Source organism: Pteropus medius, unplaced genomic scaffold, assembly GCF_902729225.1.
Source record: "Pteropus medius unplaced genomic scaffold, Ma_sr-lr_union100, whole genome shotgun sequence".
NCBI classification, from domain to species: Eukaryota; Metazoa; Chordata; class Mammalia; order Chiroptera; family Pteropodidae; genus Pteropus; species Pteropus medius.
Window position 1 is genome coordinate 5645800 of NW_024346667.1, and position 25923 is coordinate 5671722.

Here is a 25923-nt window from a genome sequence, read left to right on the forward strand (position 1 = left end):
AAATGTTTGAAATTCATAAACGATTCTCACTTTCTATTAAACTGTGTCAAGAAATCATCCATATTTTAATGTCCATTTTGATTTTTCCTAGAGCAAGTCCCCAAATATAATAAAATCTATTAAAAAATTAAGGATTCAATAAATAAAATCAATGCTGAATATGCAAAACATTCAACCTCACTTGTAAAGAAGTACAAACTGAAATGAAATATTAAAGAACACTAAAAATGAAAACACAGTTCTGAGAAATGAATATGAGTAGAATTTGGTATAGCCTTTCCTGAGGCAATTTGAGAATACATACAAAAAGACTAAAACAACACAAGTCTCCATTTTCTATTCTATTTCTAGGGACATTTCCTACTGAGGTAATGAGATGTAAAAAAAAAAAATTATGTGGGGAGAGGTAGGGATGAATAGGCAACGAATGCACAGAGGATTTTTAAGGCAGTAAAAATACTCTGTTTGATACCATAATGATGGATCCGTGTCATTACACATTTGCTTAAACCCATAGAATGTAAAAAACCAAGAGTGAACCCTAATGTAAACTGTGGACTTGAGATGATCACAATGCATCAATGCAGGTTCACCAACTGTAGTATATGCACCACTGGTGAGTGATGTTCATATCGGAAGCTATGCATGGCAAGTGTATGAGAAATCTCTGTACCTTCATCTCAATCTTTCTGTGAACCTAAAACTGCTCTAAAAAAATCAGTCTTTTAGAAAAAAATTTATGGATAGCACGTTAATTACATATTAATTTTAGCAGCAAAATTTGGGAACAACCTAGATATTCAACAATAGTTAACAGGGCTAAGCAAGTAATGGCACAGTAGGTGGTCATAGAGTTAAACATTAGAAGAGGCAGATATTGTAAATCATTTTTTTAAAGCAAATGACAGAGATAAATGTAGATGATATGTTATATGAAAAAATACATGAACACAAAACTGTACATGCAGCATAGTTCCTTCTCAGAGAAATGGACAGATACATACATTCAAAGACAAACAGAATCTAAGAATAAGACATCAAAATACAGCAAAATGTTAACAGTGGTGTTCTCAGAATAGAGAGATTATAAACTTTTGTAATTTGTAATTTCCAAATCTGTTAAAATAAGCATGTATATTACACGGTTTACGTAATCAGAAAGTAAAGTTTAACAAAATGTGTATCATATATGGTGGGTTTAACGGTGACCTCTCAAAAGATGAACCCTCGAACCTATGAATGTGACTTTATTTTGAAAAAGCATCTATATAGATGTAATTGAGGATCTCAAGATGAAATCATCCTGAATGTAGGATGGGTCCCAAATCTAATGACATGTGTCCTTATAAGAAACAGAAGGGGAGAAAACAAAGGGGAAGCCATGTGAAGAGAGGCAGCAATTAGAATGATGGGCTTATAAGCAAAGCACTGTGGGCAGCCACCCGAAGCTAGGATTCCCCCCACAGCCTCCAGAAGGAGCTGCCCCTGCCGACACCTTGATTTTAGACTTCTGGCCTCCAAAACTATGAGAGAATAAATTTCTACTGGGTTTAGCCACCAGGTTGGTGATAATTTTCTGCTACAAAAAACTAATATAGCTGCAGAAAACCAACACACCATGTAAAGACGAAAAGTCACATTTAACAAATACTAGAACATACATGAATAGTTTTTCCTTCTTTTGAAGTAAATTCTATCCATAAATAAATGTGTATATTTGGGTGTACATATGTGTGTGTGTACACACGGGCATGCATGCATATTCCATTTTAATTTTCCTAGAACAGATACTCCACAGGACTCATGGCCAAGGCCCAAAGACATCATGTAAGGACTTTTACATTCATCTCTACAAATCTGTTTCCATAAAGTGAAAGTAGAAAAGATGTAGCAGAAAAGATGACCGATATTTCCCTAAATACCCTTGCATGCCTTTGATACTTACTAATGCCTTTCTCTTTGGGAGCAATCTTCTCCATGTCTTTTAATTGAAATACATCTTTCTGTTTAAAAGAGTTTTTTTAAAAAAGAGAGAGAGATGAAAAACGTGTTTATTCTCTGCTATATATTTATATTTACCATAATTATGTTCATAAGACATTGTACTAAAAATACTATTCCTGGAAATGAACAATAAAATCAAGTATTTGGGGGCTGAAAGCACAATTATCATGTTCAATACTTTCAAGAGAAGTTACAATGGACAGATTTTACATGAACAAACAATCCTTTAAAGTAATTGGAGAGAACATACTCTCACTGAAATATGAAAACTAGTTATGATGAATCACTTGTTAACATGAGATAATCAGCTTTTCTGACACATTGATTTTAAGAAAACACAAACGGTACTTCGCTTAGCATATATCACACGTTACAGATTTAGCAGTTCTAATAAAAAGCAAAACATAGACTGTCAAGAATTGTTTACATGGACGAGTACACTTAAACAATAGGAAAATTATAAATTTCATGGCTGCCTGTCAATCATTCACCTACGCATGCTGCATATCCACCAAAGCAAAATGTTATGGGAAGCTATATGTGTAGAATATTTATATTATGGTTAGAAAAAAAATCTACGTAGAATACTCCTTTCTTCTCGTAATAAGCCTTGGTTGAAGTGGTGAAAAAAACTTGGATAACAAAAGTGAAATATTTGAGAAGACAGAAGTACTCAGTAATTAGAAGAGAATTATTGTGATTGTTGTTATGGAAATCTGGGATCTTGCTCTTCCAAAATACACTTGAAAAGGCAACTTCAATAAGATGGAACTTAGGGTCAAAAATTTAAAACTTTAAAACATCCAAATTTAAAAATTTAAAACATCCAAGGGTACTATTAAGAAATTTAAAAGACAAATACTGACTAGAAGACAATATTTACAAAACATATACCTAACAAAAGACTGGGCATATATTCTTTCCCCCAAGACAAACTGATGGATAAAGGAGTAGTAGATGAATATATATGTGATAAAGTAGAGTAAAATGTTCATGGTAGAATGTATAGATATCACTGTAAAATTCATTCATCTTTCATAATAAAATGTTGTTAAAAGTAACTTCATCTCACTATACTTAAGATTTAGTAAATTAAGGAAAATATTAAGTCATTGGTCTTAAAGTATGAAATCAATTTTTGCACATCTGGGCATAAACCATTTTAGGTAATACTTTATGGTCTCAGAGAACACGCAATGAATTACTGACTTCAGGTCTCTAATGCATTAAAAAAATCAATTAGTCAAATCTATTTGCAAATACCTTAGATTCCCTGGAAAAAGAACATGAACTCATTGAGACATCTGCCTATATGTGGTCATCAAGGAGGAGCCCCAGACATACTAGCTGCACTTATGGGGTTGCTATGTAAATAAATGAGCTTGCAAAGAACGAGCCTCAGAACTAAAATGTGGTCATTTAAGTGGACAGAGAAAATGGTCTCAAGTAAATATTAGTTCTTCCCAGCATTGAACAGAAATAAAGAAGAGATGAGCACAATGGTTCTAGCCCTTAAAAAACTATGTGTACCATATCACAGAAGACATATAGTTATGATAACTTTTAATTAAGCACTTATGATCTGGGCATTGTAATGTTTTACAAAGATTATCTCATTTAATCCTTATACCAACACTGTAAGATGGGTACAATTATTACAGTTCTCTGTAATAGATAAGGAAACTGAGCCTTAGGTCAAATAACTTCCTTAAAATCACAAAGCTATCAAGTAAAATAGGCTGTAGGTACAAGTTCTCTATCCTTGAGCTACATACTGCTCCCATGTTCTCCTTAAGTATAACAGGAAAAAAATTCTTTTTCTATTACATTAGCAACTTCAAATACACACACACACACACAATATGTATGTATTCATACGAATGAATATGTATAGGAATATATAAAATGAAATTAATCAGTCAATCATTTACAGTCATGTGCTACATAATGACATTTCAGTCAATGTTCCATAAGATTATAATAGAGCTGAAAAATTCCTGTCGCCTAGTGTCGTTATAGCTAGCCATCCTCGTAGAGTCACACATTACTCACCTGTCTGTGGTGATGTTGGTGTAGACAAACCTACTGTGTGGCCATGAAAGTATAAAAGTGTAGCACATACAATTACGACCAGTACATACTACTTGATGATAGTAAACGGCTGTTACTAGTTTATGTATTTACTATGCTATACATTTTACTATTATTTTAGAGCCTACTCATGAAAAATACTTTGCTGTTAAACAATATGCTGCTATTCCAGCAGCAGCTCATCCATCTTGTGTTTACCACCTCTCTTGGTTGCATAATTTTCTCTTGTGCTTGATTTAACCTCGTGCTGTTTTGTACAGTAAAGTGTTGTACAGGCTTGTAGCCTAAGAGCAATATGCTATACCATACAGCCTAGGTATGTAGCAGGCTATAGCATCTAGGTCTGTGTACATGCGCTCCGTTTGTACAATGACAAAATCACCTAATGAAGCATTTCTTAGAATGTATCCCATTGTTAAGGGGTACATGACTGTAATTGAGAGCAGAACTGAAAATTTTTCAATCAGAACCAACCAATTTTGATATTTGAGAAAAATCTAACATATCATAAAGGACAAAATAATTTCCCTACCACTCTCCCCAGCTTTCCACTGCCTGGTAGGAATTAAAATCTATTTTTCTTGCTTTGAGATCATAGGAAAACTATCTCAACTCGGCAAGACAAATAATCATAATCCCCATGGACAAAGTTTATCAACTTATCCTCCTAATCATAGCATCATTATTAATATACTCTGTTCTGCATTGCCAAAGACTTTTAGTAAGTCTTTGTAAGTAAGATTAGTATGATTACACTTAAAGGGCAAACGGTTTAAAAAGAAAAGGTCTCCAGAATTTTTTGCTTGTTTTACTGAGAGTCTGCATTACCAAAATCAAAGTGCCAAGTATTACCATTTCTTACTAATTTCATATTCTATTTTCCCATTTTCTCCATCTTCTTCACATCTGTATTTAATGAAAACAGCCAGTACGTTGGAGCTAGACTAAACTTTAAAGATCCGTCAAGTATTAGGCAAAGACACAAAAAGTTAATATTTTTATAGGTCAAAGGTATGATGTGGACTTTAACCTGGAAGCAAAGAAAAGCCACTGTATAGCAACATGGTAAAGAAAACAGTCTCTAGAGACAGGTGTCTGGGTTTGATTCCTGGCTCTGCCACTTTGGAGTGGAAACTTCAAACATATTTCTTGTTAGTGGCAGGCACAAATATCTGGAATAAATTAAGGAGGCCTACGTGCCATCATATATGTGTTAAACGACAGACTGACTTACAAATGCACAGAGGCAGTATTTAGCACTACCTCTAAAATCAGATGATCATGCCCGGGTTTGAATCCTAGAACTATTACTTCTATTTTTTGAGATCCGGGGCTGGCAACTTAGGCTGCATTCAGATGTCCGGATCTGTAGAGCGAAGACGTTAACAACAGTACCGATCTCATAGGTTAAAAATGATGAAATCGGATCATCTACACCAAGTGACTGGCACCTAGGAAGTACTCAGTCAATGTGAGCTATTATCATTATTTTCAGGCAGAAAGGGAATACAATCAAATACATGCTTCAGAAAGATAATTCTGGGTCCAGAGTGTAGGACAGTCTGGATGGAAGAGGCTCTGCGAACATTGGGATAAGGTTCTTTCATACCCTACAGCTCCCAGGAACCACAAATATTTGCAGGATTTTATTCCTTCCTCAGGAAATTAGTTGAGTATTGATCTCTAATAAAAAAGGTACAGTTAACACTGGATGACATATACATAAGGAAAAAAATATGCAAAATACTAAAACTCTTAGGAAAATGACTTACCGTCTCAAAAAATATTTGCATCATGCGGGCTCTCTTTTCCTCTGCGCTCAATCCTTTTTTCTTCGACTAAAGCACAAAAATTAAAAAGTAAACACTGAATTTTTTTTAAATGCTGCATTTTAAAACAACCTGGTATGAAACATTATCAGAAATTTTATGCATAGTCTTGTCTGATCCCAACAGGTTTGCTAACTCTCAGAGCCAGGCCTAAAGACTGATTGATCTTAACTACTGCCATATGCCAGGTCTTGTAGTAGGTGCTGCCAGTATAATAATAAAAATTGTGATTGAGACAAAGCCTGGCATTTTGTAGAAATTCAATATTTATCAAATGATCCAGTGATAAGTCATTATATTTACTTTTAAAAGACTTATAATCTCTCAAAGAAAACAGACATAACTATCTACAGTTGATGAACAGGTACATGCTACCCAGAACAGAATGATTTACTGACCAGGACAGAATGAATTAACTCTGCCCTGGGGAGGTAGGAGGATTAGCTAGGAAAGTTAGAGATGAAAAGGATTTTGGTAAATTGAGCAACAGTAAGAAGGGTGTCTTGGTCAGACCACATACAGGCACAGTGTTACGGAAGTACATGGAATGCTCCAGAAAGACTCCGGATGATTACTGTAGGTGCGGATAGAGGGAGTGGGAGTGGCAAGTGAGGCGTGAAAGGTTGTCTGGGGCCAGATGATAGAAGGCTGACCGGCCAAAGAGAGCGGACTTTATTCCAGGCAATGAGGAGCTGCTGCACAATTTCTAAAGCTGGGAGTGACAAGATCAGAGCTACATTTTGTAAGATCGTTGTAGCAGCATTGCAGAGGGTAGGTTGGAGGAAGGAAAACCTACCCAAGTAGAAGATGGAGCCTACTTTGGGCTACTATTATTCCGTAACTACGTTTTAGCCCATTTGAAACTAAGATAATTAGCATGTAACTGAAATGTATGTTAATAATAAATTTTACTATATATTGTAAACATAATGGTAAAGTCCGAAAGCAAAGGAAAAAAACCGCCAAATTTCCTCAACGCAGAGATGCACAGAAAATAACAAAAGAGAACAAGAACAGTCATTTCTAGTGCTCCAATGGAGGATTCCACCGGAATGTCTCTTAAGTGATCTGCCTTTCTTAAAAACTGCAAATACATTGTTTAGTAAGAACTGTAAAACACTTTACACTACTTAAAAAGCAGACATAAATAAAACAACAATTAAAGATTGACCCTATCCAATAAAAAACTCTATCAGAAAACGTGAGCCTGTGAGATGGGGAAAGGGATTTGGAATTGCTGTTCTGCATGTACACCGGAGTCCAGGAGTCTTTATTCTACTTGCAGAACCTAGGAACCCACTAACTCGTTTCACAGCAGTAAAACCATCCAGTGATCCTGGATGAGTTGTATGGGGGAAAATAAATAGCCAGTTTACATTTTCTCTTTTTCTTCTGTCCATTCTCAAACACTGCAAGTTCCCCAGGGTTCTCTACTGATCTCATACCTTTTCTTTGATCTCATCTGCTTTCATGGTTTTAACTAGCATTTACAGTGAGTCCTCGAATCTTTACATGAGTCCCTGAGTATGTTTCTGAGCTTTGATCTCCTTGTATCTACCTGCCTGCTGGACAGACTCCAGACTCGGGTCTAAACTGAACTCCTCCTCTCCTACATCTGCTCCCCAAACCTGCTGTTCTAGAGCTTGCATTCAGTTAGATACCACCTTGTTTCCCCAGCCAGAGGCCTGGCAGTCATCCTAGGTTCCCTCATCTTACTCCACAGCCAACCAACCATCACCTTCTACCAATTTTGGTGCTTAAGTATTTCACAAATCTATACAGTCTGCTTCATTCCTATTACCTCTACCTCAACTCAGGCCTGCATTACCTGTCTCCTGCAAATACTTGCAGTCCCACAAAGATACTTTGTTTCACCCTTTAAGAACACATTCCGCACTGCCAAAAAGCAAATCTAACCGTGCCTCTCCCTTGATTAAACCCTTCAGTGGCTTCCAACCATCCAGAAGTATCCAATATCCCAGAATGATACACAAAGGCCCTCTATCACCTGACTCCAATCTACTCTCACAGGTACCACTCCCCACATCGAATTCTACAACAACATGGAGAGCTAAGCAATTTGAGCTGTAACACAAAAACTACTTGTAATTATCCACTTGCAGACTGGTCTTTCCCATTTCTGTGCCTTTCAAAACATGTTTTTCTTTCTACCTAAAACACCTTCTCCACTTACCTATTCAAAACTCCAAAAAGTCTCCCAAGGCTTTGTTTAGGGATTCTCCAAGAGAATTTCCCTGAGCTCACAGGCTAGGCTGAGTGTCATTCCATGTGTTCCCAGAACATACCTTCAACAAATCAATTACTATGATTCAAAAGATGTGTTTACTTGTCTCTCTGACTGAAAATCTTCATACAGGAACTACCTTTGCCTTCCCAGAGCTTAGTGCCAGGTTAGACAGAGAAGACATAAAGGCCAGCCCTTAATTTCAGGACCATGTATCTAAAACCCCTAACCCCCAAATGAGAGGCTGTTCAAGCTCTTGAACCCCACAACACCCACTGGACTCCCATAAATATCATACGGGGTGAAATAATAATAAGGAATTCTGTGATAACCATTTATTGCCTGGCTTGGAGATAAATCAGAGAAATCTCTGGTAGGGCAGCACCTGACTGTATATACCTGACACTAAACCTAGGATGGAGAGCTAGAGTTCAATCCTGCTTTATCAGCCTCCATTCATGTTGGCTTCTGCAGTATCTGAATAAACCAAACATGAAATTCACACCCAGTGAGAAGGCTCCCTCAGTTCATTCCTCACTTCACTGAGTCTTAACTGCCATTAGCATCATTTTAGCTTTTAAAAAATACTGGTGCCCAGGCACAAACCACATCGTGATTTGTGCCTGGGCACCAGTATTTTTTAAATCAGAATCAATCAGAATCTCTGAGAAGTAGCCTCAGCCTGGGCATGCGTATATTGAAAACCCTTTTCAATTTTAATTGTGCTTTAATTGTGCCCCAGGATTAAGAATACTGCTTTAATTGTGCCCCAGGATTAAGAATACTGCTTTTCTTTTCTCACCCCAGAATCTAGAAGAAATGTCAGGGGTGCCTGTGGGGCAGTGAGAATCCCTTGAGGTCTTTGGTTTGTGGCTGCACCAGAGGAAAACAGACTGTTTTAGGAAAGGCTCCTAATGTCTGGGTATTATAAGCAGCTCCTGGAGCAGTGCATGGACTCCAGGAGCTGCTCCCCAGAAGCAGGCGATGAGGAGGATCTACTGTCCTATGGGCACAGTTTTAGGAAAGTTCTTACCACTCAGCTCAGTAGCTATGAAAGTTACTCAAGAAAGGTGAACTGTATTATCCATTTACATTGTTTTCAGGCTAATTTATCCATCAGTCTCTCTTATGACTATAATTAGTTTTTATTATTAACCATGGAAGGAGAGTATCATGGCCAGAACTAAAATTACTAATATGAAAGGATGACTTATTAATCCATATTTAGAAATTTCTCTCTAAAAATCAATGATGGCTCATTTAATAGATAAAATTAAAGAAAATCGGATAGTATAAGTTAGAGATGCATTCAAATTAGTAAGTAAGAGGACTCAAAACGTGACTTCAGGACAACAAAGGTACCCTCTCCAATTAGGAGTTATGGAATTCCTAAAGTCAGCCCTGTTGATCAATTACAATAAAATTTTACAAAATTAAAAGTAGATATCTGCTGCCCTCATAAGTGGCAAACTACATTGCATTTCTTTAATTCCAAAAATATGCCTGAATTTATAATTGTTTACCCAGCAAGCCCAACCAAATCAAAACAGCTATTAATTCTCAATCAGGAAAGAGAACAAGTTATCTTTGATCAACAAAACACTAAACTTATTTCTTAATCATTAATAAAAAAATAGAATGTATCTTACAAAAACTTTTACTCTAATTTGTTTCATGTTTCTCCATGATCAGAGGTAAGCATCTGAAAAGAGTTAAGAGCACATTAAACTATTAAGCATTCAAAGGTAATTCATGAGTAGATATAAGTTAAAGGGATAAAGTTAATGCATTTGTGTGGCTTAGTTCTCAGTAGTCAGTTATGTTAGGCCAAAAACTTTATAAAGAGAAATATGATATCACGGAGCATTGGTAACAGGTTTTAATGTGGTCCTGTTTGTCTTCTTTCATGTCCAGGTGCCTGAGATGGTAGTTTAACCACAAAGAAGCCGTTATCAGTTATAATTACATCTGGACAAGTATCTTCAAATAAACACCGTACAACCTAAATCCCTGTCCACCATTAGCTTTGCAAAATAACGGCCACTTAACTAAATTAAGATATTAAAATCTTAGATCCATTTAATTAGATGTTTATTCTCTGCCAACAGCAGCAGAAAAAATTGCATGAAACGCTGAAGCTTTATGAAACGATGTGATGAACAGAAAGACATTAACTTCAGAGATGATTTGAAACCTTAACCAGGAAGTAACCCATCGTAGCATGCAAGGAAGACTAACACAGCGCGGTGCTTCCCTAATAAAACGACTAAACTCACTCCCTACCAACCGGCAGTCTGCAGTACAAAAGTGCAATACCTGCCCTTCGGTAAAAATAATAACAATAATAATAAATTCACAGGCGTCATCTAACTGACGACGATTGCTCATAATCATCTAAACTGTGAGCAGTTCAGATATGAGCTCTAATGTTGCAATGCACAGAACCACTGAATTGTCAAACATCAAGACAGCCATTAGGATCTACGGCGCCCCTGCGCGCCTGCCCGTTGTCTCGCTGACGCTTTCTTTCCCAGTTCTGAATGAGGGACTGCACTTTTTGGTGGCCGAATCCGGGGAGCCGAGGCACAGGTTCGGAAGTGACTCGTAGTCTCCCGGGCAGATGGCGGAGTTTGTGAGATAGTCGGGTCACGCTCTCGAACAATTCGCGTGTTTAACCTAACCCGACCCGGCGACAGCTCCAGGGCGCAAAGCGGCAGGGAGGGCGGGAGCCACCGCCACCCCCACGCACAGCCCAAAGGCGCGGGGGGCGGAGGTCGCAGCGCGGCGCTACAGCCTCCCCGCCCCGTCCGCAGGTGACAGGCGCGCGCTCAGCCCCGCCGCGTTCGGAAGGTACGGGCTGGCCAGGGCGTCCATCTGGCTGCCCGTCCGTGTGAGGCCCCGGGTCGGACACCAATCCCCGGAGCCCACCAACGGCGGGGTCCCTGCGGCTCGGTCACTGGGAAGGAAAGGGACCCGGGAGTGTGGTCTCATTTCTTACCATGGCGCGGGCGGTGCGTCTTCCGGTGGCGAGGCCTGCGCAGGACGCGAGGGGCGGGGCGCGCCAAGGAGAGTTTGATTTTGGCGCCGACCCCGCCCCGGGGGCGGAGCAGCGAAGGTGAAAGAGGTGGTAGACAGACCGACCTTCGTCCCGGCGGCGCGCAGCGACCCCTGGCGGCTCCGCCGAGAGGCGAGACAGAGTGAGAGAGGGCCTTTTCAATAAAATAAACTGATTGAGGTATTGTTCTCTTCCACAAATTCTAAAACATTCCTTTATTTCCCTTCACCTAAAAATGGTTATGTTAAATAAATAAACATTCACCCTGGAAACGGAGAAAACAAGCTTTATTATAATGATTTGAGATTTTGTGCATGGTAGATACACATGACTCTTGTTTCTCCTATGTTTCAAGACAGAATTTAAAGTTTTATTGTAGACTAAAGCATCCAAAATACTGTGGTACGTATGTAGCTACGAACGTACAAACACTTTGATGCACAGCATTTATTCTTTTCTTTAAATAGGCAGTCAGCATTTTGATTCATAAAAGAACAGATGATGAGACTATATCATTAACATCAGAGAGCGCAAGATTTAGTGTTCTATACAGAAACGTATGAAACAGACCTATAAAGATGGAATGTACAAAATTTTAAAAGAAAAAAGCAAGGAACCATCATACTCATACATAAGATCAAAAGGCTATAGAATTGAGAATGATATAAAGAATTCTATTACAAGAATACACTCTCGTTGATGACAGAACATTCCATGTCATAAAGCAAAAGCATTGAGTTTAAGGCTGTGTTGCTTTCAAAGGTTAATGGAAGTGCTGTACATTCATTGGAACAACATAGCCAATTTATTAATCGATTTTAGAATATTAATAGCTTTCATACATTCTCCACAAACCAACCACACAATCACCACCACACGATTCATCTTCAGAAAGTTTAAGATTAACATCATGATTTGTAGCTTACTGTCATTTAAAACAAACCAAAAAATTATTTATTTATACCAAACAAATCTTTAATGGGCACTTAGTTCCTTTATGGCAATACTAGATTCCTAGTTATCAAAAATATTAAAATAACTGTTAAATTTAAAACCCTGCAACGTTTACAGAATGCAACAGTATTACAACTTTCAGTTTTAAGCAAAATTAGAATAATGTTTGCAGCAAACAGCTTTAATTTTATCCTAGCTGGAAATGTCTTCTTTAAAATTATTAAACTAAAAATACTCCTCTCTTTTCCGAAGCTGGTCAATAGAGAGGATACTATAGAGTCCAAAAATACAAAAAGATTTTCTCATTTAAGGTAATCTGCAGATTACCTGATGTTTATTTGCTATTTCCTCCAATTAACTCAGTAGGTATTATCAAAGCATTTATGAGAACCCTTTAATATTAAGGATCCAGACACTTGCTGGTATACTGCTATTCCAGTTAACTCCATGTTAGGACATACCCTGTATATTTCGTAGTAGAAGCAAGTGTGTTCTAGTTTCATGGACCTGTAGTATTTATTTGCCTCAAATCTAGTCAAAGAAAAAATTAAAATAAGGAGATTTGGGGACTTGTTTAGTTACTGGAGACTAAAATTTGATTGAAATACTAAGTACTATTTAAAAAATGGCAAATAGTCATAAAGGCTTTTTATTCATGTGTTTCTGAATGGTCAAGCGACTCTTTACCACCCCATGTCCAGCAGGGGAGGTCTGTAAGTGGGGAGAGGGGAGGGGAATGCATTGTCACTGACCTTCACATTCTAAATGGCAATATTTTACCGTAAGTGCCCAGGGGAAATTCGAATGGGTAATTTTTCAGAGCTACTTATCATGAATGTATGACAGGTTCTGTACACTTGACAAAGAGAAATCGTTAAACAATAATGGTAGCCCAGAAAAAAAGTCACTTATTTTAACATCCTTCTCAGTTTACCAGAAACTATTTTCCATAGAATGTGACAAAATTTCACTTAAATCTTGTCTATTCATATCTTAGCAGCACTTTTCCCCCTAAAATATGCTCACCAAGAAATACAGTAAATGCACATATGTATCCAAATGTGAAATGTTATTCATCTTTTAAAATATGATTACATATTTTGGGGGGAAAATATAGTGTTTCCTGGAGTGTCCATAGCATGTTTTAGTAACAGAAGAGGTCTGACTCAAAATATCTATTCTTTCATTCCAGTTTGTGCCAATATTGACATGAAAAAAATTAGCTTTGTCTTCAATCTACTAATTGAGATATCCAGCCTGCTACGGTATGATGGCTAGTTAATTTCTAACTTGGCATATATAATTTAAATGTTGTGATAAAAAAAAAGAAAAGAAAAAGAAAACACACTTTAAGTAAATTAGCCTTAAGATCAATAGCCTGTGGCAGAATCTGTATAGGAAGCCATTTTTATTTGTGAAAATAAACTAAAATTAATTTAATCAATTTAAGAAGTTTTCTTTTAAATGGTCTAGGAGCTATGAAAAGTCTAGCTTGTGTTTTATGCAGAATGTTAGTAAACAGCAAAATGAAATTCCCTCCCTAGAGTGTAAGCTCCAAGGCAACAGGAATTTTGTCTTTTTCCATCACTCTATCTCCAGTATCTTGAATAGCATCTGGCTCCTAGCAGGCACTCATTACATATGAAGGTTTAAATTCAAAGACTTATTTCACTGATACTAAGAAATAGTATCTTAACATTCTAAAAATGTTATTGAATTTTATAACTATTGCAGACAAGTCTCAAATATGTTGAAAATTCTACCTAACTAAAAAAATACTAAACCTAAATGGAAATCTTTCTGAAAACAATTTTTTTTAGAGCTTGATTTGGGCATGAATTTGCTAGACAACTGGAAGTAGATAGATTTCCCTTCTAAATTTCAAACATTCCTATATAGGTGAGTAACTGAATTATAAGTTAATAAGCCATAAATATCACATTCATATAATTATACATACGGGAAATGTTTTCTTATAGTACAGTTCTAAGGTGCTTTCAGTAAAAAAAGATCCCAAAGTCATTATCGAAAACTGCCAAACACAACATCCTATTTGGTAGAACCGAGTAGAAAATAGAACAGTGGAAATAAACCACATCTCATTTTACAGTACCAATGACAGATTAACAATTGACTAAATTATTCTTAACATTTCTCAAAACTCATTTATTTAAATTAAATGTAACGAGTTCGACTTCTCTTTTTTGACCTGTTTTTGTTTTTTTTGAAAGCACAGAAGGCCATTTTCTGATGAGACATCAGCCAATACCATCATTCCCAGAAAGTGGTAAAAGTCAAATCTTTCGGGGCTTCTTCTACTAGGACGGCTTTAAAATTCTGCAGGAAAGGAATGTGCTGAAGAAAGCCTGGACGATGCTTCTGTCTTTCAGAGTGCTGCCTATTTCGATACACCAAAGATTCGGCTATATATATAGATATATACGATACATTCTACCATACCCTAATCATGTATACATAGTCCTTTAATGCCTCTACTATTCATTAGACAATGATAAATAACCATAACATGCCCTTACCTGTAATGCTTTCACAACTTTGGTAACACTTGCTTCTAAGGGGAAAACCGTTACTCAATCACATGCCTTTGGTTGACACCATCAGTCCTCCAAAGGGCTACTTATGGCTCTCTGTCCTAGGATACTGGTGTCCTACTACATGTGCTGACATTTTTCAGGAGGTAAAGCTTTCGCTATCACGAAGTGGAAGAGGAGAGACACATGTGAGAACATGGCACATAAAACATGACGAGCTTTTTTTGAGTGCATTCCAGTGCATTGATCTGGAGTTGGGCTGTTTGTTTACCAAAAGGTAGCATTACTATTGTAATATGCTTTTCAAAGCATTAGGAACTTCAGGTTTCCCTGAAAATGTACTTTGTTTTTTGATTTAAAGTGAGCAGGAGAGGGAAAAGTGAAAAGAACACATGAAAAGGGCCTTCGATCTAACCCAGAAAGGTTGAAAAATTTGCATTTATATTTAAGTGCTAAACTCAAGAGGCCTGCTAATAACAGATGAGAGGGTTTTGCAAGACAGTCTTATTTCTTTCATAAAATAATTTATATGTAGCTATTGATAACCAAAAAAAGTCACAATACCTACTGTAAAAGTGAGGTTAGAAGATTTCCCCAGGTCTCATGACTGAGGTTAAAGTATATAACTACAACAGATTTTATTTTTGTTGTTTTGTTTTGTTTTTGGAAGCTCTGCGCAAAAGCTACCATTCACAGGATTAACAAATACCTTTAAATATTTTAGTTCTTTTTAATGCTTGTTTGATTTGCAAAATTAGTTTAACTACATAAATCCCTGTCCTAGAAGCCATAGTTCACAGGTGTAAAACTTTGCAGTTTCTATAGATTCGGTAGAAGAGATCTCTTTTTTCAAACCCTAAAGGTCAGTTACAGAAATCAGATATGCAGTTTTTAAGGAAATTATTACATTCAGAAATAACCTTGGAAAGTTAGCCAACGATTCCTTCTAGCATGAAAAGTCTGGTGTAATCTGGTCCCGCGCTGAGAAATCTATTCCAGTTTATAGTGCAAGACCTTTGTAAGGGGCTTTCCAGCCGCCCGTTGTTACTGTAAGTACCGGTAGACCTTGAAACAGTGGTTCCCAGAGTCTGCAACCACAACGTGGCCATCCGAAGTCAGGGCCAGGCCTTGGGGGCCGTAGAGTGGGTCAGCGGATGTGTTAATGTAGGACAGAAATGATCCACTTCCATCAAAAACCTGTCAAAAATATATAGTCAGAGTGTTATAGGAAAAGGTATAGTAATACGATGAAATGGGAGTTAGAGAACTCTTGATGCTGATGTTTTTAACATAAAAGCCTCTGCCTAATCCCCTAGGTTTGTTTAGGTCACTGTCATATATACAATCCGTCCCTCCATTTACCTTGGTTTTTCTCACCTCACTCTCTATGTCCCAGAGTCACTGACAAAGAACATCCATTGGCCACCAGAATATAAATTCTTACAGTGGTCATTTTCAAGGGGAATGGCACTGGATGGTGTTGAAAAATGAACGACACTGATTTTTCACTCTAAGCCTTCACTTTTCCACCTTCCAGCCTCATATCCCTCTTTTACACCCTATCATGAGAGAAAAATTTGCAACTAAATGACAGAAGAATGGTCCCATGTCATAATATACAATGAAAAATAGAGATTTTTTTTTCCTTTACAGAAAACAGTACGTTACAAGAAGTCAGTGGTTTGACATGTACGTTTGGATATGAAGTGGTCTTCTTTTGGTCTGTAAGCTTCTGCTATTATGAAATAAAAGAAACAGGAACATTTCTCCTTTCACAAGGCCCAGGCTGGTTTCTTTTGACCATTCTGTTTGGCCTATCGGGTGTTCTAACAGGCAGTGTAACTAGGCAGGTGCTACAAGGGCCACGACACAGCTCAGCATCTGTGGTCCCACACAGAACTGCTTTGTCCACTTGGTTCCCTGTATGGCTTCTGGCTTCCATCAGACACAGAATACCTCTTTCAAATGTGAATGTCCACTGGGTTAATTAAGCAAGACAAATATATTTCAGAAATAAAAGCATTTAGTGTTACATTTATAGTCTCAATCTTTTTTCCGAGAAGTAGATACTTATATCAGATTCAAACTGCTGACCACTGCTGTCCTCAAAGAGGGCATCTGAATGCTACTAAATTTAGCCAGTGAGATAAATGATTCTCACATGCATCGCACAAGGACACATCAGTAAGGATGGACAGCCCCATCTATAAAAGCATGTTTAGATCCATGCAGGTGTCTACACAGAGAAAGAATAATCTTTCTTCAGTTTGAAGATTTAAAAGCTTTCTTCTTAATTTAGAGAAAAATCTTTTTTTTTTTTTCATATCATGGACTCCTTTGGCAGTCTGGCAAAGACTATTACAGTCTCAAAATAGTGTTTTAATGTTTTTTTTCCCCCCAGAATGTAAAGTTTTATTATTTTTTATACTCAATCAAAATGCCAAATGCCATCCATGATACCATTATTCTTAATCCAAGAAAAGATATTTAAATTCACTATGATTCTTCTTTTAAATTTGGTTTTGTTAACTTTTAATTTTGAAATAATTAGATTCATAAGAAGTTGCAAAGATAGTACAAAGAGAGCTTATGCACCCTTCACCCAGTTTCCCACAATGGTTACATCTTCTAAATTATAGTACAATATAAAACCCAGCAAACTGACATTGGGATGTATGTATATAGTTGTATATCATTTTTTCACAAGTGTAAATCCATGTAACCACCACCATGATCAATATCCAGAACTATTCCATCGCAAAATTCTCCCTAATGCTGTCTCTTTACAGTCATACCCACTTCCCTTCTCCCACCGTCTCTAACTCTTGCCAAACACTAATCTGTTTTCTTTCTATATAATTTTGTCACTTCAAGAATGTTAGATAACTGTTAGATAAATCACAGTGTGTGATCTTTTGAAAGTGCCTTTTTTCACTCAGCCTGATGCCCTTGGGATGCAGCTAAGTTGTTGAGTGTATCATTAGTCTATTACTTTTTACTGCTGAGTAGTATTTCGTAGCATAGATATACCACAGTTTATTTAGCCATTAATCTATCAAAAAACATGTTGGTCATTTTCAGTTTGGGGCCATTACAAATAAGGTTTCTATGAATGACAAACATTCTCATTTCTCTGGGATAAATGCTCAGGAGTACAGCTACGGGGTTGTATGGTAAGTACAAGTTTAGTTTTTTAAGAAACTGCCAAATTATTTTCAAGGCTGACTGTCATTTTACATTCCTGCTAGCAATGTGTGAGAGATCTAGTTTCTCTGCATGTTTGCTAGCATTTTGCATTATCAATATTTTTAATTTTAACTATTATAATAAATGTGTAATAATATCTCATCAGGGTCTTAATTTGCACTTCCCTAATGTCTAGTGATGTGGAACTTCTTTTCATGGGTATATATCTTCTTCAGTGAAATTTCTTTTCACGTCCCTTGCCTATTTTGTAATTGGATTATTTGGTTTGTTTACTGTTTGAATTCTGAGAATCATTATACATATATTACAGTGTAAGTCTTTTGTCAGATATGTGGTTTATAAGTATTTTCTCCCAGTACATTGCTTATCCTTTTATCTTCTTAACAGTGTCTTTCCTAGAGCAAAAGTTTTTAATTTTGATAAAGTCTAATTTATTAATTTTCTTCTCTTATGGATCATATTTTTGGTATCATGTCTAAAAATTCCTTACCAAGCCCTAGATCTCAAAGTTTGTCTCTTAAACTTTCTAAAACTTTATCTTCTAAAAGTTTTATAATTTTACATTTTTAATTTAAATCTAGCTTTATTTAGAGTTCATATTTTTGTATAAGGTGAGGTTCATTTTCTTTCCTCTGTGGAAATCTTAATTGCTTTAGCACCATGTGTTGAAAAGCTGTTATTCTTCCACTGAATTGACACTGTATCTTTGTCAAAAATCAGCTGCTTGTACATGTGTTGGTCAATTTCTGGATTCTCTTTTCTGTTCCATTGATCTATGTGCCCATCCCTCCTCTACTGCCACAAAGTCTTGATTACTGCATCTATATAATAGCAGTAAAATAGTTGTGAAATTGAGTAGAGTGGTTCCTCTAACTTTATTCTTCTTTTTCAAAATTGTTTTAGCTATTCTGGTCCCTTTGCCTTTCCATATAAATTTTAAAATAATCTTGTATCCACAAAAATTCCTGGATTTTGTGTTAAATCTATAGGTCAATTTGGGGAGAACGTGCAATCCTTGAACTTGGTATATCTCTCCATTTATTTAGATCTCCTGTCATTTCTTTCATTAGCATTTTATAGTTTTCAGCATATAAATACTGGACATGCTTTGTTACTGTAACTGAATATTTCATTTTTTCAGCAATTGTAAAGGGTATTACATTTTGAATTTGAGTTTCCATGTTCATTGCTACTATATAGAAATACGATAAATTTTTTTTATGTTGATTTTGTCTCCTGCGACCTTGCTGAATTCTCTTATTAGTTCTAGGAAGTGTTTCCATAGATTTCTGGAAATTTTCTGTATAAACAATCATGTTATTTGCAAATAAAAACATTTTTCCTTTCTAATTTGTAAGCTTCTTATTTCTTTTTCTTTCTTTATGTGCTGGCTAGAACTTGCAGTATTATGTTGAACAAGAACGGTAAAGAGCAGACATCCTTGCCTTGTTCCTGATCTTGAAGGAAAAGCCTTCAGTCTTTCACCATTAAATATGGTGTTAGCTGTAGGTTTTCAGAGATGTTCTTTATCAAACTGAGAAACTTCCTATACATTCTTTGTTTACTGAGATTTTTTTTTTTTTATCATGAATGGGTATTAAATTTCATCAAATGCTTTTTCTTCATCAATTGATATGATCATATACTTTTTATTCTTTAGCCTTTTAATGCAGCAGAATACACTGATTGATTTTCAAATACTGAAACAGTCTTGCATTCTTGGAATAAACTCCACTTGGTCATGGAGAGATTTTTTACATATGGTTGAATTTTATTTGCTAATATTTTGTTAAGTATTTTGGCATCTATATTCATAAGGAATACGATCTGTAGTTTTCTTTATTGTATTGTCTTAGTCTGGTTTTAAGATCAGGGCATCAAAAGCTGAGTTGGAAAGTGAATTGTAAAGTTTTCTCTTGTCTTCTATGCTCTGGAAGAAATTGTGTAGAGCTGATGCTGTCTTCTTTAAACATTTGTTAGAATTCTCAAGTGAAACCATCTGAGTATGGAGATGTCTCCTGGGGGAGTTTTAAAGTTACGAACTACATAGTTGTAGGGCTATTCAAATCATTTATTTTATACACAAGTTGTGGAGTCTGCATTTTTTAAGGAATTGGTCCATTTTATCTAAGTCGCCAAACTGATACATGTTGAGTTGTTCATAGAATTGCCTTATTATCCTTTTGATGTCTGCAGGGTCTAAAATGACATCAGTACTTGATGTTCTTTTTTCTTTTTTCTTTTTTGTTAGTCTTGCTAGAGGTTTATCAATTTTATTGCTCTTTTCAAAGAACCAGCTTTGTGTTCCATTGATTTTCTCTATTGTTTTCTGTCTTGAAGTTTATTATTTTTTATTATTATTATTTTTTTTAGGCGAGGCAACCCTTGATTGACCTCACAGACTGCAAGGACCTTGTCAGCTTACAATCCCTTATTTTTTATTTTTTATGCCTATAGCACCTGGTCTTCCTAGGTGGTCACCCATCCAAGTACTAACCAGGCCCGAACCTGCTTAGCTTCCGAGGTCAGACAGGATCAGGCTTGCTCAGGGTGGCATGGCTATAGACAAATTTTATAATTCTTGATTCTATCCTCATGATGTCCTTCTTTCTGCTTGCTTTCAGTTTGCTTTGTTCCTCTCTTTCTAGCTTCTTGAGGTGAGAGATTAGATCATTGATTTGAGACTTTCCTCTTTTCTAATGTAAGCAATATATACACCTTAAACTTACACAATGTTATATGTCAATCTCAGTAAAGCTAGAGGAAAAAATTTCCCTCTCAGCGCTGTTTTAGCTGCATTCCATAAACTTTGATATGCTATATTTGCATTTTTTATTCAGTCCAATATATTTTTAAATTTTCCTTGAGACTTAAGGTTATTTAGCAGAATAACGTTTTTAAATGCATAAAACAAAATATATAGAATTATAAAGGAAAATTATCATAATAAAATAAAATCAAAATATGACAAAATTGTGAAATAGTAATATGTATGCTTTTTAAACCAACACATTAAATAACAAGAAGTAGTAGTGATGGGTCTAATAATGACTAATTGTAAGGATGTGATGAGAATAAATTGTAATTCAAGATGACAACTGTAACATGAAATTTTATGTGATTTCTTTTGGTGAGAAAGTTATAGATAGTACTAAAACTACTATAATTGTTGCCTATATTAATATTTAAAGGAAATGATGATTTTTAATTAGAAGTTAGTAAAAACAAAAATATACTTTTGTTCAATGGACCTCTTGAATTCTATCCACAAGCCCTTGAGGGTTTATGGGATACATGTTAAAAATGCCCAATTTAGAGGGTTTCACTCAGGTAATAGATTTTCATTTTTTCTACTCAACCTTCCTCACTTCTTGTGAGATTATCTACAGTCTTACCATCTAACCGCCAAAGAATGACAAACATTCCAGTTTGTGCAAAGCCAATTCTCCACTTAACACCAAATCACTCCACACAAAGAAATGAGTGTTTTCATCTACCTGGATCCTGCTGTTTCCCCAGTCTGCCACAATGATGTTTCCATTTGAATCCACTGCCACACCAGTCGGAGCATTAAACTGCCCATTTCCTTCTCCATTTGAGCCAAACTTCAACATGAATTCTCCTTCTTGATTAAACACCTGTAGGAAATATTTTTAAATAATTTTATTTTAAATGAAAATTATTGAGCCGACATTATGGATTTTAAAAATATTTATCTGAACAGGTTATCTGTAACAAGACTTATTATTTAGGAGATTCTTAAGAAAAAAATCTACCGACTATATCTACACCACCATATCGAGCTTGGTTTCCCAATTTACTGTACGAATCTGATTTATCATTTGCTAAATCAGTTTTTTTCTAGATTATATCTGGTTATTGAATACTTATGTGAAAAATACTTCCATTATAAATTATAAAATATATATAAATATAAGATATGAGAAAATAGAACTATAATTTTCAACGTTATTCTTTCTGCCTTTAAAAAAATAGCTAAATTTCTAGAACAGGAATTGTGTATTTCTAACAAGATGGATGATGATTCAAAGTTGGATGAGAAAATAGAAGCTTTCTGTTAGCCCAGATGCTCAGAATTTATTACCATTTTACTAACCCAATGAGAAAGAGTAATCCAGACTTCACACTTAAAAGTATGTGTGTGTGTGAAATGACAGTGAGCAAGGGATAAAAAAAAGGGCTTTTATTTTTTTTTCCAGAACATATTTAGTTAAAACAGAGAATTTATATGACCCTAAGGCTTTATTGAATGGAGGCTACTGAGAGAAGGGAATGAATTCTATTAAGTAAATTCTCTAATCTGATATGGACAAGCGATGGATTGTATGTAGTTAAATATTTTCACTAATAGAGTGTTACTCTATAAATATCAAATAGATTACTGATTTTGAGATAATTTCTATGTGCTTAATTATAAGACCATAGTGAGCATAATTTTATCTCGATGATTCAGATGATACTTAATGCTTTTGAAATAGCTCCAGGATATTATTTTAAGCTTCCATTTTTTTTTTTTTTTTTTCCTACATGTGTGAAAATACTGATTAAGAAATTCAAAAGTATTACGTGCAAGGGACCCTGAGAGTAAGGATTTGTAAAATGTGAAACTGAGGCAGTTCATTATAACTGAGCGCAGATCTAATTTGAGGATGATCTCAGGATCTTTTTGAAATTCTCCTATTGTCATTCTGTTTTCATGAAAGATTAAAATGACTCTTTCTTTTAGTCACATACATTGGGAAAATGAGACATTTCCATCTCTAAAGGCTTAACTTATGTTAAGACAAAGAAAAAGGAGTCGTAACCACTTCTTGAATTAATTACCTACTGCCACAGAAAGAAAATATATACTGAAGGTAGCTAAAGAATTAACTAGACCACTTGTTAGTCCTGAACTATAGGTAGTTTTTACATTTACCAACAGAGAAATGACTTGAATCCAGAACTATTGCTAACTGCCTTGTGTTACATGGGAAACAAACCCAACTATTCCATAAACGATATATGACAGTTAACGAAGAGAAAAAAGACTGGTTTTGTTAAAAGAAAAACTGATTTTAAATAACTAAAATAATCTACCTCTACTGTATTGAGAACTTGAAGAGTTTTCAGAATAATTATAAAGTTTTCTTATTTTCTATTTTCTCCATCTAAAATGTCACTTGTTTATAAATTATCTGGATGAAAACATATTAAGAGACAGAAGAATAAGCTGAAATTGTGTTTATAGCTTGCTTTTTATAACAAGTTTTTACAATAAGATTTTATGACAATCCTTTTCTGATTTCAAAATTCCGCTCACATCAAATACCACTTCCACTTGGAAGTCTTCTCTGATAATGTTAAAAGTCTCTTTTCTTCTGGACACTCATAGAACTTTACATGTACCTACTTATAAGAAATCACTTATTGCTATCTGCCTTGCATTTTGGTTACTTACATATGGCTTATTTCCTTCTACAGTGACAGCCAGGGCTGGTAAATAGGAGTCATTCCACATAGCAATGGCAGTTGATTCAGAGAGCCTGCTTGGGCCACTAGGATGAAAAGGCTCTGGGGTCACAGTTTAGTTTAGTAGAAAAGAGCAACTTGATTAATGTTACTATCTTCTGGTAGGCAGGGAGAGCATCTACAGCAGGCATTTGCTGGCCTTTGCACTGTTAGAATCTATATGGGTAATCTTCTGGTTGAATGCCCTATAGTTAAATGAATGATTCCTATATAAAGTGAGTGAAGCGTAGGAGGTATGATGACAGCCTGGGTCAGCTTTTTATAGTTATGCTCATTACGCAAGACTGTTATAGCCCTCTGCGAGGAGGGTCACAAGCCCAGTTCCTGCTGCCTCTTTGCTCTCAGTTTCCCTCCTCCTCTACCAATGACTTTTCCCACTGCCTTCTTCCCTTTATCAAGACACTCCCATAGAAGTGAGAATATGCAGCTTACTGGCACTGAGGGAGGTGGGGGAGCAGGGCTGGAGCCCTACCACTGTGGTAAAAACTCTGGAAAGACAACATGGCAGAAGGCAGCCTTGGAAGTAAGCGACGGTGGGCATCCTTTCCCCGCTCCTGCCCCATCGCCACAGCCCACATGCTCTATTCTTCGCACAGGGACTTGACTCCCATCAAAAAATCTCAAGCTTTTCCATTTACTCAGGTTAAAGAGATCTCCCTGGATGAGCTTGGGAAATGACATAGTGAAGGACACAGAAGAGAGAGCACCTTTGGGTGTTAAAATCCTATCCTTATCTAGCGATTCCAGTTATCAACACTGAAAAATCCGATGTTGTCTCTAAGTACAAACTTCAGCCATTGGCATATGCCACCTACACCGCTTCCTTATTATCCCTCCTTTAAAATGCCTCACTTTAAAAACTTCTTAATGAATTTACTTCAAGGAAAAGTTTATATTACTTCTTTAAGTCCAAAACTATCACTTGATAGTAACCCTAAAAATAAATATATCACTCTTAAAATAAAAACGTCTGCCAGTGCACTGCCCATGACCACCTGGCATACCTTCAATGGAACATGCATCGCACCTTGAGAAACATGTCTCTTCTCGGTAAATGAGACATTTGTTTTGAACCACTTTATTATTTCCTGATTTGCTCATAATAAAGGTCGAATCTTTCTTCTCCCACAAACCTAGTTAAGAAAGAGGTACTATACTACTTGGGGGTGGCAGTGGGCATTGTTTTCTAGGGAACCCCAAGTGCATGAAAGCATTCTAAGAAGTATGAAATACAGTATAGGAATAGATGGTAGGACTATTTTCTTCTTAAAATCCATTGTTGTACCAGAGTTCTAATATCTCATTTTGTTTGAAAGGCCTTATGATGAAGAAAATTGGAAGAGTGATCTTGTTTTCATTATTGAATAGCTACAATGTATGACGTTTCAGAAAGTTCTGCCTCTCCAAGTTGAAACAATTGCTTTCCAAATTTAATTTTCAAGTCATCTCCATTTATACCAGTTTCAAATTAAGAAACCTATAGCCACCATATTTCGTTCAATTCTCTGACTCTCCAAAGTATGTATGTCCAAAATAAAACCTACATCTTTAAGGAGAAGCAAAATCTGCTCTTTTAAGCTACCTCCTTTAGATCCTGTGTGTCTATGTGAGCTCTCCATTATTTTTTCCCAGACCGATTTCTCAATAAAAGCAGTTAAAAGTTAACAATAATTGGTGTGTTTATTGTACCTTGACAGAATGATTATGGAAATCTGTAACAATAATCTCATTATTGCTATTCACAGCTGCAAAATGGGGACCTGCAATAAAGATTGGAAAAAAATATGTGATGACCATAACAACGAAAATGGTTACAACAACTTAGGAATTACAAAATTTAATATAGTACTTAGTTATTTAAGAAAGGACAAAGAACCTGGGCCTCGATTCTTGAGCCAGATCTCTGGCTCCAGGTAACAGGGGTCCTCTGTCATTCTGCACTTGGGACTAGCTACTCTGACTTCCTCCAGCTTAAGCCTGGCTTTGCATCAGCCCTAATGAAGTGGGACGAGCATCAGAATTCATTCTTCACATCACCGTCTGAACGTTAAATCTGCCAGCTTCTCTGAGTATATATTAGTCACTTTAGGATCCTCAGTTCCCACTGAGGAAAGACATGGTAACCCTTAGCATTGAGGGAAAAAAAGACTCCAATGTATAACATTTTTTTAAAAAAGTAGAGCAGAAAACTCTCACTTTATAATTTTGGACATTCAGAACCTGGCAGAACTGGAGACAAAGCACAAAGAAAGATTATGCAAATTAAGATTAAATGCCAAAAGCATCCTTTCAGAAAGGAAATTTAATAAATTGTTTTCTGCCTCCTCTCTCAGATGTGAAAAACTAAGTAAGCTTATGACTACAAAGTAGTACACCAAAGAGAGAAATAAAAGAGACTGCTCTTCCCATACTTAGCAAATACTCTGAACCCTTACTCTCGTCTAATCACCTAGA

The 25923-nt window shown here is 36.1% G+C and overlaps 2 protein-coding genes and 1 pseudogene across 12 annotated transcripts in view; all 3 read right to left on the minus strand.

Annotated features, from left to right (window-relative positions):
* Positions 1-11267, minus strand: part of MND1 (meiotic nuclear divisions 1) — an 80105-nt gene extending 68838 nt beyond the window's left edge. For all 3 annotated transcript variants that reach the window (XR_005655645.1, XR_005655644.1, XM_039875935.1), the window contains exons 1-3: positions 11168-11267; positions 5868-5933; positions 1946-2003 (exon numbers count right to left, since the gene is read on the minus strand). Coding sequence is in view for 1 of the 3 variants with exons in the window: in XM_039875935.1 (XP_039731869.1) it covers positions 1946-2003; positions 5868-5933; positions 11168-11170 (127 nt within the window). In the remaining 2 variants the exon portion in view is untranslated. The remainder of the gene's footprint in view (positions 1-1945; positions 2004-5867; positions 5934-11167) is intronic.
* Positions 11268-11494: 227 nt separating this feature from the next.
* TRIM2 (tripartite motif containing 2) overlaps positions 11495-25923 on the minus strand; it is a 127486-nt gene continuing 113057 nt past the window's right edge. For all 9 annotated transcript variants that reach the window (XM_039875926.1, XM_039875927.1, XM_039875931.1 and 6 more), the window contains exons 10-12: positions 25159-25229; positions 21435-21575; positions 11495-15927 (exon numbers count right to left, since the gene is read on the minus strand). In XM_039875926.1, the coding sequence (XP_039731860.1) occupies positions 15775-15927; positions 21435-21575; positions 25159-25229 (365 nt within the window). In that variant the 3' untranslated portion in view covers positions 11495-15774. The remainder of the gene's footprint in view (positions 15928-21434; positions 21576-25158; positions 25230-25923) is intronic.
* On the minus strand, positions 20386-20504 carry LOC120613506 (uncharacterized; annotated as a pseudogene).